This window comes from Lissotriton helveticus, chromosome 10 (assembly GCF_964261635.1).
Source record: "Lissotriton helveticus chromosome 10, aLisHel1.1, whole genome shotgun sequence".
NCBI lineage: Eukaryota > Metazoa > Chordata > Amphibia > Caudata > Salamandridae > Lissotriton > Lissotriton helveticus.
The window spans coordinates 1,113,439,902-1,113,459,115 of NC_136071.1; the positions used below are offsets into that span (position 1 = coordinate 1,113,439,902).

The 19,214-nt window shown below is 46.0% G+C and overlaps 1 protein-coding gene across 7 annotated transcripts in view; it reads right to left on the minus strand.

Moving 5' to 3' along the window:
- Positions 1-19,214, minus strand: part of ATP2C1 (ATPase secretory pathway Ca2+ transporting 1) — a 912,406-nt gene that overhangs the window by 178,654 nt on the left and 714,538 nt on the right. For all 7 annotated transcript variants that reach the window (XM_078663878.1, XM_078663881.1, XM_078663880.1 and 4 more), the window contains exons 22-23: positions 16,995-17,063; positions 5,884-6,000 (exon numbers count right to left, since the gene is read on the minus strand). In XM_078663878.1, the coding sequence (XP_078520004.1) occupies positions 5,884-6,000; positions 16,995-17,063 (186 nt within the window). The remainder of the gene's footprint in view (positions 1-5,883; positions 6,001-16,994; positions 17,064-19,214) is intronic.

The window sequence follows — 19,214 nt, forward strand, 5'->3', positions numbered from 1 at the left end:
GCTCGAAGGGAGCACACATAAGTTAAGTAAGGACAAGATTAAAATCCCACTGGGGAATTACGAAAGGAGAAGGATGAACAAGAGGAGTAGTGCCCTTCAGAAATCGATTTACAATAGAAGACTTGCAAAGAGAAGGCTGATCAGGAAGGTGATGGCCAAAATGGCAGAAAGATAGCCTTTAAGAGTGCCCAGAGCAGAGCCCTGCTGGGCCAAAGATATAATTAAGAGGAGAACTTCCGAAAGAGGGGCAGAAAGGAGATACACAGCCTTTGTTGTGCACTATGCCACAAATTTGTTCCATCTACAGGTGTATACCGTTTTAGTGGAAGGACACCTGGCTGCCAAGATGGCGTTACAGACTTCGTGAGAAAGGTCTAAAGCGGTCAACTGTAGCCGCTCAATCTCCATGCAAGGAGGTGGAGGCTGGACAGGTTCGGGTGAAGGACCGTCTCCTGCTGCTGTGACAGAAGATCCTCCCGAAGAGGCAGTCTGATCGAAGGATCGATGGCCAGGCTCAAGACCTCGGGGTACCAGACTCTTCGTGCCCAGTCTGGAGCCACAAGAATGACTTGGGCCCAGTCGTGCTTGACCTTCTTCAGCACTCTGGGGAGAAGTGGTACAGGCGGGAAGGCATACAGGAGGCCACTACTCAACTCGCGACGAAAAGAGTCACCTAGCGAGTGCCGCCTTGGAAACTCCAACGCGCAGAACTGATAATGCGTGTTCTCTTTGGAGGCAAACAGATCTAACCAAGGCTCTCGCCCCACTGCTGAAAGAGACCTTGCACCACCTCAGAGTGAAGATGCCATTCGTGATCCATCATGCACCGGCAGCTGAGTTTGTCCGCCGTGGCGTTCAGGGAACCTGCCAGGTGTTGAACCACCATGTCCAAAGTAGATGAGCCTCATGAAATAGGGTCCACGAACCCCACCCCGCCCTGTTTGTTACCGTAACACATGGCAGTGGTGTTGTCCGTGAACACCTGCACTACTGTTCCTCTGACAGGGAAGGAATGCCTTCGGTGCAATTCTGCTCGACCAAAGCTCCAAAAGTTTGATGTGGAGCCTGGACTTCGCCAGAGACCCCTGATCTCCGCCTCGCACATGTGGTGGCCCTATCCCAGGAGTGACGCATCTGTCACCACTGTGAACTCTGGATGGGGAAATATGAGGGATCTGCCTTTGACCCAATCCTGGTTCGTGAGCCACCACTGCAACTGATGTGCAGTCCCCTCCGAGATCTGGACAACATCGGAAAGATTCCCCTGATGCTGCCGTCCACTGGAACTTCAGGTGCCACTGCAGAGCCTGCATGTGCCATCTGGCATGATCCACCAGCAGGATGCACAAGGCCATGAGGCCCAGCAGCCTCAGGGTCATTCTCACCGAAATCAGGGATAGAGGCTGAAACATCAGTATCATAGCCCAAATATCCTAGACTCGCTGCTCGGGAGGATAAGCCCGAAACTGCACTGTATCCAGAACTGCTCCGATGAAAAGGAGCTTCTGAGAGGGAATAAGGTGTGACTTCAGCACGCTGATAGTGAACCCAAGCCAATGCATGAGGTCCGCCGTAGTCTAGAGGTGGGGAAAAACAGCCTGGGGCGAGCCTGCCTTCAACAGTCGGTCGTCGAGATAGGGGAAGACAGGAACCCCTGATCTGTGCAGATGAGCTGTGACCACCGCAATGGCTGTCATGAACACCTGAGGGGGTGCTGGTAAGGCCAAAGGGGAGCATGTTAAACTGAAAATGCTTGTGGACTACCGTGAACCGTAGGTAACGCCTGTGCGCTGGCAGCACGGGGATGTGGAAATAGGTGTCCTGCAAGTCCAACGCTACCATCCCGTCTCCGGGATCGAGGGTAGAGAGGATTTGAGCCAACGTGAGCATTTTGAACTTTTCCTTCTGGAGTAAGCGGTTGCGAGCTCTGAGGTCTAAGATAAGACATAGGCCTTTGTCCTTCTCGGGTACCAGAAAGTAATGGGAATAGCAACCATGACCTACTTCTGGAACAGGGACCCGATCAATAGCTCCCTTGGCCAAGAGAGCCGTAACTTCCAGGCTCGATTGGGTGAAACGTGGTGGGGCACCCCTCCCGTAGCCAAGTGGGGCGAGTGGTTGCGAGGCCCAAGGATCTGCCCATAGCTCTAGAATCCTTGAAGCGCTAAAACAGGCAACAGCCATCAAAGGGCATATCCAAAAGAGTGGATTGGACATCCTCCGAAAAAAACCAGACGTCCTCAACCAGGCGTAGTGCCTCAAGGCTACAGACGAGAAAACCGTTCTGCCCAGAGTCGGCGGTATTCAGCCTACACCGGATAGTGAACTTTGCTGCATCTCGACCCTCATCAACTACGCGGGTGATAACGGCCTGGGCCTCCTCCGGGCACTGTGGCAGCACTTGCGGAACCGTATTCCACACTGTATGGGTATAATGGCCCAAGAGGCATTCGGTGTTCACCGACCGCAGCCCTAAACTGGCGGAAGAAAACATTTTTCCCAAGGTGTCCAGCTTCTTGGATTTCCTATCTGGGGGAGCAGTAGGAATGCGCCTTTAGAAGACGAGGCTTGGACCACCAAACTCTCGGGAGTTGGGTGTGGGTCGCCCAGGGTCAGGCTGTGGCGTTGGGCAATCATCCTGTCCACAGGAGCCCCTGTGCTGGGCTTGGACCAAGTGCGAAGAAGGATGCAATGAGGGCTTCATTAAAAGGCAGCAGGAGTTCCGAAGAGGCAACTGCCGGCTGAAGCACCTCTCTCAGGAAGTTAGTCCTGACTGCCACTGTAGGAAGCTCGAGGCCCAAGGCCTCAGCTGCCCTATGCAAGACCCCTGCTTATTACGCTCCCTCATCCATAACCACAGTAGGGGGGAGAGCATGCCAAGGCCTGGGGAGGTATCCAAACCACTGGCATCACCCAACTCTTCTCGCCAGTCTGGCTCTTCAAGTTGGTCAGCTTCTCCTCACACTCCTCTGGCTGCCACTCAGGTCGATAGAGACTCAGGGCGATAGGGAACACCAGGGATGAACAGTGGCACTGACGACGGGGAATGTCGGTCCGGCATCGGGTCCAAATCATGGGTGAGGCCGGAGTCGACGCCGGTTGGGGGGGACCAACTGGCGTCAGGGGTGTTGTCACTGGAATCGGCGCCAGGGAAGGTCCCGTGAGGTTAACCAGCGCTGCACCGTATCCAGCCCTGGAGCCTCTGGCATCGATTGCCCAGGGCCCCCAGCCGAGTCATTGGGGCCCACAGGCGCGCCTGCGGAGTTGGGCTGCCCAAAAGTGCTGTGGAGCACTTCATAACAAGCTCGAAGCTTGGCAGGGGGCGCTTCAGCTGCGGGAAAGGGAGGAAAGAGCAGAGCCTTCCCAGGAGCAGGCTCCTTAGACAGAGCTGGAGAACAACAACCCTCTGGGTCCCGTGTCGCTTCAGCCTGGGGAGAAGGCGAAGAGCGACGATGAGCGCGAGTCTTCGAAAATAAGTGGTGGTGGCTTCGTGACCAGACGCAAGATCTTCCTCTCGACCGGGACCTCGAACGATGCGGAGTAGACTGCAGGGCCTTCAAGAGTTTTCGCGACCGCTCCCGCAAAAACTTTAGATTCAATGCAAGGCAGTCAGAACATGACATCGGGTCATGGTCGCGCTGCAGGCACCAGAGGCACACGAGGTGCAGATTGTGACTGACATCAGATTGTGATAGGAGTCACAAGGCTTGAAGCCGGAGCGACGATGGGACACCCCTCGTGCACCAGGAGTCAAAGACCCAAAAAAGATGTTGACAAAAGTCGAAAAAAGTTTAGTAAAAAAACTACTGATTGGCACCTCTCTCCGGATCTGCACTGGCTGGCGCAGAAAACAGAAAGAACTGACAACAGAGCACAGGGGCGGCGGATAAGTGGACACTGCAACGTCATCCCCGTGACCGCGACACCAACGATGGAGACGGAGTCGACCGACGCCACCTACTGACGCGCAGGGGTACCGCTACAAAACAATTCTCTTGATCCAGTCTGACGGCTGGGGAAAATTCTACAGGTAAGGAATCTATAACTACAATCTCTTTCAGATAGCAAATCATAATTAGGAGACGCCTGCAGACCGCTTTCTCCACCAAAAACCAAAGAACCACCTGCCTGAGATTGACCAAGACCAACCAAGCGGCCGACATCACCAGTGTCTGCAGAATCTTCCTGCAACACTGGAGAAATGGCAACATAATCAGCTTCCTTCTCAACTTGTACAGGGGATGGTGCAGAAACTGCAGTGGCTATAGGCGGCATCCCCGGCACCGATCGACGTTGGAGCGAGGTCGTATTGATGTGTACCACTAATGGTGTCTCCAGCGTCTACCAGCAACAAGGCGGCGTTGTCTCTACCACCTCATCCGATGCCACTACAGGAAGCCGCACCAGGCTGTGTCCCGACGCCGTAATGACTTCCTGTACGGAGTCTAGGTTCTCGACCGGCGCAGAGGGCGAATCAGTCCTTTTAACCTCTTTGGGGCCCGATGGCACACCAGGGCGAGGTGTTGCCCAAAGGTTTGCAGAGCCTGAAAATATGGCTTAATTTAGGTCATAGTCACCCCAGCTCCAGCATAAGGAGGGAAACTCTGGGTTGGCTCCTGCGCTGCCACCTCTGGTAAGGACCGGGAGGAACCAGAAATGGCATCCCAACTTTGCGGGGCCTAAGACCTCCATGACGTGGATCCCTTCTGATGGGATTTCCGTGACTACTTCGATCAGTATAGCCGCGCCATCAGCAACTTTATCCGCCTTTCCCGCAAGGACTTAGGCTTCAGCCTTTGACAGGTGTTGAACTCCTCTGAGTGGTGGTACTCTCCTAAGCACCACAGGAAGATGGAGTACGGATCCATAGCAGACGTGTCGAATACAGGTCATGCACGTCTTAAAACCCGAAGGCATAGGCACACTGTTCCCAGACGCAAAAGGCTTCGAAGTAGACCAAAAACAAAAGGCCAAAGGAACCGCTTCTCCGGACCCACGTTACAGTGCGGAAAGAAGAAACGGACGTCCACATGCCGGAGGCAACTTATATTGCTCCACTGACGTCATATCTGGAGACTATGTCACAGCGGAGTCATACGACACTTTCCCCCAGCACACATGATACTGCTGAAAAATGTCCAGATCCACCGTGGCGCCTGGGGAATATTCAAAGTTAAGGAATCTGTAGCTAGATGTCTCTATCAGATAGAAGCTTCAGCGACCTCTCCCGTATCACCTGGGTTCATTGGTCAACTATTCTGACAGGACTTGGAGTCGTTACTGACCCCAAGTACCAGAGGCAAACCAAATGTAGATCTGACACAGAGATCTTCCTGTGACAGTCCACAAAAGGTTTAAAAACTGTGGATTTCAGAAGGAACATGCTCCTAGCATACTGGTACAATGTAAAGAACAGAGCTCGACAAAAGTTGAGAAAAATTGGTCAAAAAGTGCCAAAGGCAGCTTTCTGGATCTACTAGTGTTGGTGCGGAAAGAAAGGAACTGACATCCGCATGCTAGAGTGGCGCCTATATAGGCACCAGGCATGTCGCATACGGCATGGTTGATGTGGAGCCATCTGCAAAACCTACCAGTATGCAGAGATACTGCTCAAGAATTTCCGGATCCAGTCTGATGCCCGAGTATTCTAAGGTAAGGAATCAGGGGTTAGAAGTCGCTTCCAGAAAGGCCACTGTGGTTTGTGTGAATTGGACAACTAATTACACAATAATATGAAAGCACAGTCATATGTTTATTCCCTTTGCATACTTTAACAGGCACCTGGGTGGCTGTATTCTTTGTACCACTACATTGATTTTTAAGGGAAGATGTATCCTGGCAGACAACCTGCTATGATTGTGAGTAAAGTATGATTATGTTTACCTTTGTGCTGGAGGCCCATCCATGATAATATTGATCCATAGAATCTGCATAGCATTGAGAGGATTTGGAAAATTCATCAAGGTTGCAAGGGAAATTAAGGTCAATGCAGCTATACTCCTGAGGGATAAAATGACAAGCTTTAGTGTGATTCTTAGGATAATTATAACCCTTACTTACTTCACTGAATAGAATAAGGGCAACATTCACTGATCTGCAGAAGTATCATCAGCCAACTAATATGTTCTGATGGCTAAGTATGAGACAGTAGTAGTATACTCCTTTATTTAAACATCAATAGACAATAATTACTAACAAAAAACCTCAATTAAATTATAGAAGGCAGTGGCAACATAATTCTAAGGTAAGTGAGCACAAAGTATGAACATATAAATTAAATTGTGCAGACAGGAATTGCCAAATATATGATGCAAGACACATGAATTAAGTGCGTATATGGAATGAAAAGTACAGTAAAAGAGTTAACCAGAAATGGACTGTTAATAAAAGGACACAAATACCTAATATATCGTGGACATGAAAACATTACTCTTTGGCACAACACTAGATTACTGCAATCAGCAAAACGGTATAAAGGTCCTGCCATTTTCATTGATTGCTGTCCCATCTCCTGTTGTTAAAACTCCTCCCCATTTCACAGGTGGGCAGGGGGGGGGACACGGTTAAGCTGTGTTACTGCACTAATAGAAACCTACTGAAATTAATTTTGAGCAGGACATGGGGGAGGGGGGGGAAGTGCGGTAAACCTGTGAGAAGGATACCATAGCAGATTTAGGTTTCATTACACTGTTGACCTTCTTCTCAAAGCTTGACCACCCGTCCTCTTTTCTTCGCTAACAAAGATAAATGAACTTATAAAACTGCTCTAACTTCCAGAAAACAATTATTTAAAGGACATTTTACCGTGTTGTACATTATTAATCAAAAATAGGTCTACAAAACAACAGAGGGGGATAAACATATTGCACCTTTACTCTACAAGGAGATGAAGATCCCTTGTTTTGAAAACTAGACCCTACTGCAGGAAGATACACGCTAAAGGGCATAAAAGCTGAGGTTTACTATGATGCCACCTCTCCCTGACAAGCCTCAAGACAAAAATGCAAAAAGACAGAGTAGGAGCCACTGTCTGGAACCTCTCAGTGCTTTTACGCAAGACAGAAGGACAACCAGGAGCAATCGTTTTTTTAAATTAATATTCATCTCCCTCGGTTTATACATATTCACCTCTCTCAAAAGCAACATAGTTAAAAAGTAAACTAAACAAACATTCTCAAGTGTTACCTCCCCAATATTTGAGTTATTTATTAACATATTACATATTTGTTTAGTCACTACAATTAAGTTATAGGTGTGAATGGTTCTCAATAAGTAATGTGAATTATATTATTCACAATAATCGGATTTAAACACAAGCCTTTAAAAATAAAATGCACAGCCGGATTTCCTTCTGACCAGTCTGTGAGCATAACATCCGATTAAGGAAATTATCATAAACATAACAGATCAATTTACTTTTCCACCTTTCTCAATCAAGATGCCTTCTCCAAAGTGAAACAATAAATCAAATGTTGAAATCCATGTAATTTTCTTGTTCTTCTTTACTGTTCAATAATCCAAAACAAAAAATGTTGAATCATATCCCTTCAAGGGATATGATTCAACATAAGAATTGAGGAGGTTTACACAGAACATCATGGTGATTTTGACTCTTACCTTGGCAGATCCGGAATTGATGATTTGCATATATACGCAATTTAGAGAGAGAAGATTTACACATTTGGGGAATTAAGATTGGGACAGACAGGATTGTGTAATTGTAAGTGGCATTGTTTATTTTTATGGAAAGAACATCGTTCAACTAAGTAGGGAATGGCATTAATTGATATGGAAATTACATAGGTTGAGCCCAATTTGACTAATGGTGTATGTATATGATATGTGGGTGAATAATAGAGATGAAGGAGGATTTTATAATAACAGTTCAGTTTTCGAATATGAGTCTTACTTTATATTGTTCTAGGGGATCGAATAGGCCATGTATAATGAGGAGTAGCTTTCAACTTTGAAAATTATTATTCTATGAGGTACGTGCATTTGAGTTTGAAGAGTAGAACAAATAAACATAATGGAATTTTTGTGTATTATTAATAAGAGAACATGTCAGTTAGAGGTGGGTGGACATTTTATAATTTGTAGATTGTTATATAGGCAGGATCAAAAGGGATGCTCGGTTTATCAAAATATGATTTTTAGGGTTGTCTATAATTGAATTGTATTTATATCTGGTGTTTTGTTTATTTTCAAAATGGATTGTGATTTTTTTATTTCTTTACTTTGCAACCCTGATGATGTCCTGAGGAGGACGAAACGCGTAGGCTGCACTTAACAAAAAGTTGTTTGAGTATTAAATCAATGATTTGAATGACAAATTACCGTATTGATGAATTCATAAAGTAAAACGAACTTTGTTGGAATTTGAATATGGACTTCTTGAACATTTTTTGCTTTGGATTATTGAACAATAAAGAAGAACAAGAAAATTGCATGGATTTCAACATTTGATTTATTGTTTTTGAAACAGACGCTCCTTCCATATCATTTGTATAGTTGGCACGTTATTGGTCTCAATGGTGGGCCTTAGGAATTGGAGCGCCGCGGCTGATAATATTTTATTGGACTACTACAAGAAATATCTCACCAGTGAATACGAAGTGCTTTCCTCACCGTTGTTGATTTGTGTATATTTATTTTCCTTTTCTAACCTATAGACACCCAAATATTTTTTGACTTGCCGTTCTGGGTTTAAACAACACAATATTCATGCAACGTTTTCAGTCAACTACACCGGATCTACTTGAATTACCCAATGAAACGGACACTAAAATATGAACAAGCCTCTTTAGACTGTAATAAGAAGGGATTGAGAAGCACAGAGGGAGGCCATTTAGATAGTCTTTACAGAATGCAACTCTAAGCAGGAGTAAAATTAGTGCATGTAGAAATGGTCAGAAGAACACAATCCTTCAAAGCAAGGTGTATGTAAAGGAACCCCATCATGAGATATGGACCCTATCAGGCGAGGAGGAAACCTTCATATTTAAACTAATGGAAAAGGATAATTCTTTGCAACATGCAGTAAAGGTTTGCAAGCTGAAGCCTTAATTAGTGTGTGATACACTGGTGGCATCCTCTGGCTCTCAGGTTATGGACCGAACCTCTAGTAATGGAGCAGCCAAAGCAGAATGGTTATCAACGATACTTAACCCACTCTAAAATGTAAATTACACTGCTGCTGAACTAAGCATAACCTCAAAGCGAGCAAGTTGCAATCTGTCCTAAGTGCTAAAAATGTCATTACGTGGTACAAAAAAATTGGTGGTCTGAAGAGTCACATTCGTTGTGCAGCCAATAATTATTTAAAATCCTTCTTACAAGCCAAGTGATTCCTACAACACAGACCTCTATTTCAATAGGCTATCTCAAAATAATGCTATAAGGCAGCGGTTCTTAACCTGTAGTCTGGGGCTCCTGGGAGTCCGTAATGCCTACTTAGGGGCTATGCGAATGACTAGAAAATAAAAAAATAAAAGATTATTTAAGTGTTAAAAATTGTTTTTTATTAAATGTTCCGTAAATGTGAAGGAATTTGAAATTTGAGGCTAAAAATGTATATGGTGTCCTCAGATCGATTCCTTGGAACAGTGCAAAAGCATCAAACAGGATATAGTATGAATATTGGAGGCCTTCATTGATCGTTGAATTCAGAAAAGCCCCCACCTTCCCATTAAAATGAAAAGTTAAATTTTTTTGATATGTCAATTAAATAAGATATCATTGGTTTATTTCTTTGGGGAATGCTTGTTTTTGTATTATTGTATTCATTTGAGGTTGAAACCATCAAAACTGCTTAATGCAGGGTCCCCAGATTCCATTAATGACTCAGTGGGGGGTCCCCGGATTTCATTAATGGCTCATTGGGGGTCCGTGAATTCCAGTAATGATTAAGTGGAGGTCCATAGGTCGAAACGTTAAGAAGCACGTCTGTGGACATGCCAGCAGCCCAGCCCAGGTAAACTTCAGGCATGCCAGTCTGAGCACATCCACAATTCCCTCAAACAATTCTTATACTCCTTTCGCTGAGTTATTCTAAAAATTGTAGAGACTGGAAATCAGCTACTTCAAATTAATCATTGACTTTTTAGACGTTTTCCATCTTTTGAACACTGGACAATCTCACTTTTTGACGGTCAGTGAAACCCAGCTGGCGCAGACAACCATACATCCCTGCCATTGTATGTTCTCCGGGATAAATTGCATGTCCACCACACTTCTAAAGGTGGTGGTGTCCTTTACTGTAAAAACAACATAACTATAAACATTTCTTTCACTTCAGTGATACCAATGTTTCGAAGTCACTTTAGCCAAATATGCTCGGGCACTCTCCTCATTGATTTTACTAGCCGAAACTGAAGATTTTGCAGACATATGGTTTAATGGTCACAAGTTATTTCAATACATGGATCAGCCAAGGGGAGGCCCCAGGCTGCCAGACCCGAATACATCTGTCTTAATCATGGCATCCCCAACAGTTGATCAGGGGGTATAGCCATAAAAGTGGTCATACCCTCAACTTGATTTTCATCTCAGACCTTTCAGCGAGGGTAGAGCAGCTAATTAACTGCCACTTGGTAAGGCCTCCTGGGTATTACTTTCAATGAGGCAAAAAGTGTGACAGCAAAAACTACCGAGATAAAGACATGATCAAGAGATAGAAGGACAAGATAGCAGCTGCAGGTGAATGACCAATCTTGAAGCGTCATGTCTAGACAATATTCCAGACAATGATCCCGCAATAGCTTTAAATGTTGAATTGTGGGATAGGGTCGGCTTCACATAGCATTATTTCAGAGTATGTTAAACATAACCAAGATTCCAATCCATGGGTCCCAACAAATACATTTTAACTGCTCACAATCCCCCTACTGATGTGCATCCTACCAGGCCTAGATCTCCTTGTGCCGCTGCATTACTCGTGCTCCTGTTTTCTCCCTTTTTTTTGCCTACTCCTTGATTTTCCCTTGTTCTCACTGATTTTTCTTGCATATTACCTTGTTTTGGAGTGCATTTTCCTTGCTTTTCCCTCGTTCTCACTGTTTCTCCTCTTTCCCCCTGTTTTTGGGTGTCTTACCCTTGGTTTCCCTTCATTTTCATTGCTTTCTCCTTGTTCCCCCCTCCCCCCCCCCCATTTTTTGAGTGCCTTCTCCTTGCTTTCCCCTTTTCATTGCTTTCTCCTTGGTGTTTCCCTCATTACTGCGTTTGACTGCTATGTTTACTCACCCCTGCCTAGCCCCGCCCACCGCCTTCGGCACCCCTCCAACCTCCCAAGACATACTTAACAGAAGCTGCAGCGCAACTAGATCTGGGAAGGCACCTGGCCCAGCTCTCCCTGTGCTGCTGCTTCACTCCTGTCCCTGTCTTCTCCTTGTTCTAAAAATGAAAAAAAGCAGTTACTAACCCCAGGTGATTTGCCATGCTATATGAATACTTGACTGATTGACTGACTGAATAATTTGACCTCTACCTAACCTTCACAAAATTCATGCTTTCAAATAGTTGTAGGCAGCGAGTCCTGCTCATTCTCCCAAAGACAATCATTGAATTAAGAAGTGCAGCTCTTAGTGAGTAACGCAAAGTTTCTGTTTTATGTGATCCTTTTGGAAAAACAAGAGATTTGTAGACTATGGAAATCGGAAAGTCCACCATGTTTTCCTGAGTGCCTTTGAAATGTTATATATACTAGTGAGTCGGATATGGCATGCGATCGTACAAGTGAAAACAAAATCTGGGCTTCGTTGGTAAGCTGGAGAGAAAAGACAACGTGAGTCCTATGATTAAGCCAATCTTGCTGTCGGCTATGGTTTCTCCTTCTGGCGGTATCAGTGTGTTAAGGAGATGGAAGTGGACACAGCAGTATACTTGTGGGTCACTACGTCTGTTTTGCCTCATGGGTCATCAGACAAGCCCCCATGGTAAGACCTAGTGGGATCAGAGTACATATATTGAATATGGTATTTGCAATTAACCTCAAAGTACAACTAACCGACTGAAAATGAAAATCACTATCCTTGCAGAATCATTTTTAGGTCAAGCCTGGCGTAAGCAGTGCAAAGCACTGCTGTCGCTAGCGAGCTCTATTGTTAGGGACTTGCCTTGGAAGTGGGACAGGAGATGGGCACGCGCAGAGCTCTCGGCGATTTCGGCAGGTGTACGCGCACGTACAGCCACACGCCGTGCACATCTCCTGTCCCCTTCCTTCAAGCCAGCATGCAGTTTCACTTTCACCACTTTCACTTCCGAAAATAAATCTCGCCCCATCATTGGAGCGGCCCGCAACGGCGGGTCCGCTCAGGAAACAAATCTGAACACTCTGTCTTCATCGGCACAACCATTAAACAAATGGAGAATTCCCCCACTCACCCGTTCTGCGGGGGGAATTCCTCCTCAGCAGCTGGCTGCGCCGCTTTTCCGGAGCACTCCAGCTCCTTTGCCAGCACGACCCGGGGCTCTCCGCTTAGGCATGGGAGCCCTGCTGCAGTGCTATCAGCTGGTCTTCACCTGTGCCCCCTCCTGGGACCCAGGACTTCAGCTCCCGCACTTCGCTTTGGCGCCGGGGCTCCCTGTTCGCCATGAAAGTTAAAAATGCAGCGCACTCGCGGGCAGCCCCCGCCCTCTCAGGTCCTCCTCCCAGCCCGGATGTGCAGCTTTCTATTCTCATAGACAGGTACGTAGTCACCCGTTTTCAAGGTTTACCCTGTCTGCGTGAATAAAACAATCAGGGCTGCTTAGAGAGGATGTTAAGTTGAATTTTCCTGATGTAGTGCTGCGAGGTCACACAGAAGAATGTGCACTACAAAAATGACTGGAACGGTGTAATGTGCACCATTTTGAGGGGGGAGGTTGGGGCGTCGTTGCTTGTTCTGTTTTCCTAAGATCTGTATCAGTGTTGTCCCTTGCGGATTTCTCCCTATCTTTCTCCGATAAAGCACGGTCAGTAATACGAGGCCCTGCGGATTATGTAGACTGTTGCGACATTGGATGCAACTGAAAATGCCTGACCTTTGTGTAGGTAGAAGTGTGTAACCATTGGCAGTTCAGACGTCATTACCAGCCAGACACTGTAATACATCGTGTCACTCTTGAGTCAAAGAGTATGTAAAGTATTCAGTCATGGTCAGTTCTTTTAGATCTCCGTTTCATCAGTACTCTACGATGTATAAAATAGCTCTTTGAAAGGTTTATTAAAAGTTGACAAAATACTTGGTTTAGTTTTTAGCCAGAACACTAATAAAGCTTAAATGGCAAACAATGACGGCGTTAGACAGTTGGAGCACTTACTCAGGTCGATGAGAACAGGAAATGTGCTGTGTGTAAGACGTGGAGAGTAACAGTCACACAATGCCAAACACATTTCTCAATGGCCAATGCCGCTCCCCTGCCCCCACCACGCAATGCTGAGTGCTTGTTTCCCTTACAGCGTGATTAAGACCAATCTTGTGTTTAAGTATTTAATAGCCTATAGAAATTCTGATGTTAACTCTGGAATGCACTTGCTTAACTTTTGTTTGGAAAAGTGCCCCGCACGCAGGACTTTCATGTTAATTTCGGCCACGACCCTATCTCCAGACGAGTCGTAAGGTAAGGGGCACGGCCGCCATGAATGTGGGGTGCTTTTGTAAACAAACTTTCAATGCGCCCCCCCCCCCCCTTTCAATCGGCCGCCACGTGCGGCAAACAAAACAGAGATCTCGCCAGCACCTCCCATAGCACTGCCTTTATTCATGGTGTAAACACAGCTGCCATCATTTCAGATCAATCAAACCCAGCCGGCCGGTCTCACTGAGTGAACCACCGTCCACGTTGCTTGCCTCTGTGCCTTCACTGTTTTACATCAAAAAAAGCACACAGCCTGGCGTGTCTCAGTATGTGGATCTGGGCTGCGCCTTGTGTGTTGTCTTCAGGCACAGGTACCAGTACCACCCCAGGTAACAGATTGACACAGGCAGACGCTGGTAGATCGGACAGCGCCTTTGTTTTAACGTTGCCTGCCCTCGCCAACAACAGACAAGTGTAGTGCCTCCGTCCACGACCCCTCGCAGTGCTCTCTGTACTGTGGGAGGGTCATCAAGCAGCACGCTGTGTTCCAGTAGCACCCTGCTGATTCTGGAGTCCTGTGGACGGGCAACCCATCAATCTCTCAACAGGCTACAATCAAAAGTCCCCGGCTCCAGTGAGCTCCGGTAAAGAGGTGATCTGTGCTCTGGCAGGGGCTTGAGAAATCGTTCTTCAGAATAAGACAGTTCACTTTGTTTACAAAGGTAAACGAGCTGTCACTAGTTTTCTCGGTCACAAATTCTTCATTTGAAGAACAGCGAAAGCCTACTGGTGTCTTGGAGCCTGAACTTTAGCAACAAGTCTTTATCTCTCATTGAACCTTCCTGATTATTTATCTATAAAAATGTAAAGGCCGCCATCTGCTGTTTTGTATGCAGATTTTCCGGCTCTTTTCGTGCCTTCAGGGAAATTTGAACTGCAAATAAAGTTTGGGAAGAACAAAGCGATAGCCCTGGAGTTGGAAACCATTGAGCGAAAAGCACTGTTGGCATTTTACCCAACAATAATTGTTGCATGTTTCATGTACTCCTGGTTCGCACCGTCCTTGTGACTGGTAGCGGTGTGGCACCGCGGCCAGGGCGATTGACGCTGGAATCTGGGGATCACGGTTCGATCCCCGGCTCCGGCGGCAGGTTAGCCCAGCACCATGTGACTCTGGGCAATAGCTTGCTTAATCTTTCTGACGGCCCCCAGCGCATAGAGACCCTTACGGGTGATTGTTCGCGCTTTACAAATGTGGATTATTATTATTATTATTATTACTCCTAGTGTGTGAACTCCCTCGTTTTGCACACTATCTGCTGAAATCTTTCCCCATTTCCACCCTCTCTGTGAGTAGCATTCTCTGCGTATAATACTGTCGCTTTTTGTAATTTGCTTTTTACTTTTTAAAGACACACTAAGGCTACCCCCTCCCAAATGTCGTGCTTTAAACTTTGTCACTCTGCACCCTCACACACACTGCACCCTCACACACATCTGCACCCTCGCACACATCTGCACCCTCGAACAGTCTGCACACTCACACAGTCTGCACCCTCACACACAGTCTGCACCCTCACACACAGTCTGCACCCTCACACACAGTCTGCACCCCTGTTTTTTTACCGCACTCATTACTTCACTTCTACCCCTCATCTGAAGTTTTCACTGTTATTGATCAAACATTTTTACACTGCGCTCAACGCAACATACACTCAAAATACCACTCAGTGCCACATAATTATACGACACATAATTACACTATCTATCGCCCTCACTCTCTCTCTATCTATCTATCGCCCTCACTCTCTCTCTATCTATCTATCGCCCTCACTCTCTCTCTCTATCTATCTATCGCCCTCACTCTCTCTCTCTATCTATCTCTCGCCCTCACTCTCTCTCTCTATCTATCTCTCGCCCTCACTCTCTCTCTCTATCTATCTCTCGCCCTCACTCTCTCTCTCTATCTATCTCTCGCCCTCACTCTCTCTCTCTATCTATCTCTCGCCCTCACTCTCTCTCTCTATCTATCTCTCGCCCTCACTCTCTCTCTCTATCTATCTCTCGCCCTCACTCTATCGCCCTCACTCTATCGCCCTCACTCTATCGCCCTCACTCTATCGCCCTCACTCTATCGCCCTCACTCTATCGCCCTCACTCTATCGCCCTCACTCTATCGCCCTCACTCTATCGCCCTCACTCTATCGCCCTCACTCTATCGCCCTCACTCTATCGCCCTCACTCTATCGCCCTCACTCTATCGCCCTCACTCTATCGCCCTCACTGATACTCCAAGGCTGACCTGGTCTGTATGTTTTGCGTGAAATCTGATGCCATTTGTTGTCTGGAGGTGCATGTTGTAGCATCTCTATGTGATTGTCACCATATTTGTGCCTGTGATCTAATGCGAGACCTATTGCATTGCAAATGCTTGTTTTACAATGTTATTGTATAATTAACATATGAGGTCATATTGATAATGACATTTGCGGTGACAAATTACAATTACTCCAAATATAAAGCAGGCACAAATCCGAACAAATTAATCTTTCGGGTGAGTTCCATCAATTTACAATAAAAAAATGTGAAACACTGCTGATTTGAACATGTGGACTGACTGTTGCAAACAGAAAACTGTGAATGAAGTAAGATGTAGGGGTGTAGATAGAGAGTTAGAATGAATTAGCGACGACTGGACAACAGGTCGAAATAAGGGAATAGAAAGTGTCAATGGTGACATAAACTGCAAGGTGTGATCTACAAAAATAGAGGACAGTGGTAAGGGAGAACCAGTGAGGTAGGTTTGTTGACAAAAACTGAAAACACAAAACAATTTGGAAGATCATTCAATTTCTTTCACTTTTACCACATTGGCTCGCTCTCAAAAAGAGGTTCCTTTTAATTCTAAAGGGACTAGTAACAGCATATGTTGGCGCTTCTGAATTGTGACATTTATGGAAACTAAGTGGTTTTGTTTATTTTCACCATGAGTTTGGAGGCTCAAACAAGCCAAAATACCCAGGTGAAACTCTTGTCCAAAACAAGAATTACCAGGGGAATCAGTCACAGAATTGCGACGCTACCAGTACTTCCTCATTTCTAAAGGGATCCTCTGTGTCCCACTGGCAACTACACCTCCTGAAGTTACTGTTACACCAGTATTAGTTTGTGTGGGGGTGCAAAGTTACTAGAAGGATTACCATGACATTCATAATGTAAGATTCCACTTACATAGCTTTTACAGGGTTTTTTGTTAAGAGATTACATTTTAATGTTGGTATTTCCATAGTGGACCTAGCAAACCAAGAACCCACAATTTTCTTAGTTGGACAGCACCTAGTGATAATGCAGTTGTGCTCAATCTAAGCTATATAATATTCATTAATTTTCAAAACCAAAACAAACTGCTAACTGCAAACATATGCAGGCAAACTTACGTGCTCAGCTGGAATCGAACAAAGTTTTTGATGTTATTATAAATTCCTTTCCCCTCCTCTATAGCAGACCTGGAAGACAAAAATACATTAATCACCCTTGGTTTCAAATCAGCAGTAGAAATTCAAACATAAAAAAGAAAATTAAGATTAAAAACCAAAAATAATTAGAAGTTATTTAAAATATACATTGGCACTGGTTATGACCAAATACATATATCTTTGCTTTCTTCAAAGTATGTTTACTAAACTGTTCTGTAAATGTGCATTTACCTAAGCTGAGTCTACACAGAGAAGTACTGTTAAGTGTATAGATTTCTAGTGAATTCGTTTTGCTACCGCACCTACTCTTGTTGTTTTTTTCACTTATTATTAATTCTGGTCAACTCCTCACAAATTTCCAAAATGTAAATATATATATATATATATATATATATATATATATATATATATATATATATATATATTTTCACATATATATATATATGCACATATACATACACACACATACATACACACACACATACATACACACACACACATATACATACATACATACATATATATATATATATATATATATATATAGTAAATAAACCTAAATCACGTAAACAGGGGTTGTGTCAGAAAAGTCTAAAGCACTAAGCTCCAAAACTGTGCAATCTAAACAGAGACAACTGGCACCTCCTTCATGTTATTTTAGTTTAGACTTTTGATACGGTGTGAACCTTGATATGGTGTGAAGTGCAGTTCAAAGAACCCATACTGTGGGTGACGAGAAGGCTAACAGCTGAAAATAGATCACAAACCAGGATGTGATGCAGAACCACTAAGAACATGTACTTGATACAATTCTAGATGGACTGTTTATTTTCATTCAGATCAGATATATTTAAACATGAAATATATATGGAATTTACAGCATACATTAATTATATTTTAGTGCTTTTTTGGTCTGGTGCTAAAGTTGGGATTGGATCCAGGTCTCCAGGATGGAAGGTGAATCAATCAATCAATCAATCATGCCATTTGTATAGCGCACTACTCACCCGGGAGGGTCTCAAGGCGCTTGGGGGAGGGGTATGCTACTGCTCGAACAGCCAGGTCTTGAGTTGTTTCCTGAAGGCGAGATGGTCCTGGGTCAGCCGAAGGTGGATGGGGAGGGAGTTCCAGGTCTTGGCAGCCAGGTAAGAGAAGGATCTTCCTCCGGCGGTGGCTCTTCGGATGCGTGGTACGGCTGCGAGGGCGAGGCTGGTGGACCGTAGCTGGCGGGTGGGCGTGTAGAAGGTCAGGCGGTCGTTGAGGTACTTGGGGCCCAGGTCGTGGAGAGACTTGTGTGCGTGGGTGAGGAGCCGGAACGTGATCCTCTTGTCGACGGGGAGTCAGTGCAGGTTCCTCAGGTGGCTGGAGATGTGGCTGCGTCGGGGGACATCCAGGATGAGTCGGGCGGAGGCGTTCTGGATGCGCTGGAGTCTTTTCTGTAGATTTGTTGTGGTTCCGGCGTAGAGGGCGTTTCCGTAGTCCAGTCGGCTGGTGACGAGTGCCTGGGTGACAGTCTTCCTGGTCTCGGTCGGGATCCAGTGGAAGATCTTGCGAAGCATACGCAGGGTGTTGAAGCACGATGAGGAGACGGCGTTGACATGTCTGGTCATCGAGAGGGAGGGGTCCAGGATGAAGCCCAGGTTGCGTGCGTGGTCGGTTGGCTTGGGTGCGGTGCCCAGGGCTGGGGGCCAGCAGGAGTCGTCCCAGGCGGAGGGCGAAGATCCCAGGATGAAGACTTCCGTCTTGTCCGAGTTCAGTTTCAGGCGGCTGTCCTTCATCCACTCGGCGACGTCTTTCATCCCTTCGTGTAGGCAGGTTCTGGCGGTGTCGGGGTCTCTGGTGAGGGAGAGGATCAGCAGGGTGTCGTCGGCGTAAGAGATGATGTTGAGGTTGTGCTGGCGTGCGATGGCTGCGAGAGGTTTCATGTAGATGTTGAAGAGGGTGGGGCTGAGTGAAGATCCTTGCGGGACGCCGCAGATGACTTCGGTGGCCTCGGAGCGAAACGGGGGGAGGCGGACTCTTTGTGTTCTTCCGGCGAGGAACAAGATGATCCACTCCAGTGCCTTCTCTTGGATACCGATGTTGCTGAGGCGCTGGACTAGGGTGCGGTGGCAGACCGTGTCGAACGCAGCGGAGAGGTCCAGGCGGATGAGGGCCACTGTTTCCCCCTTGTCGAGCAGC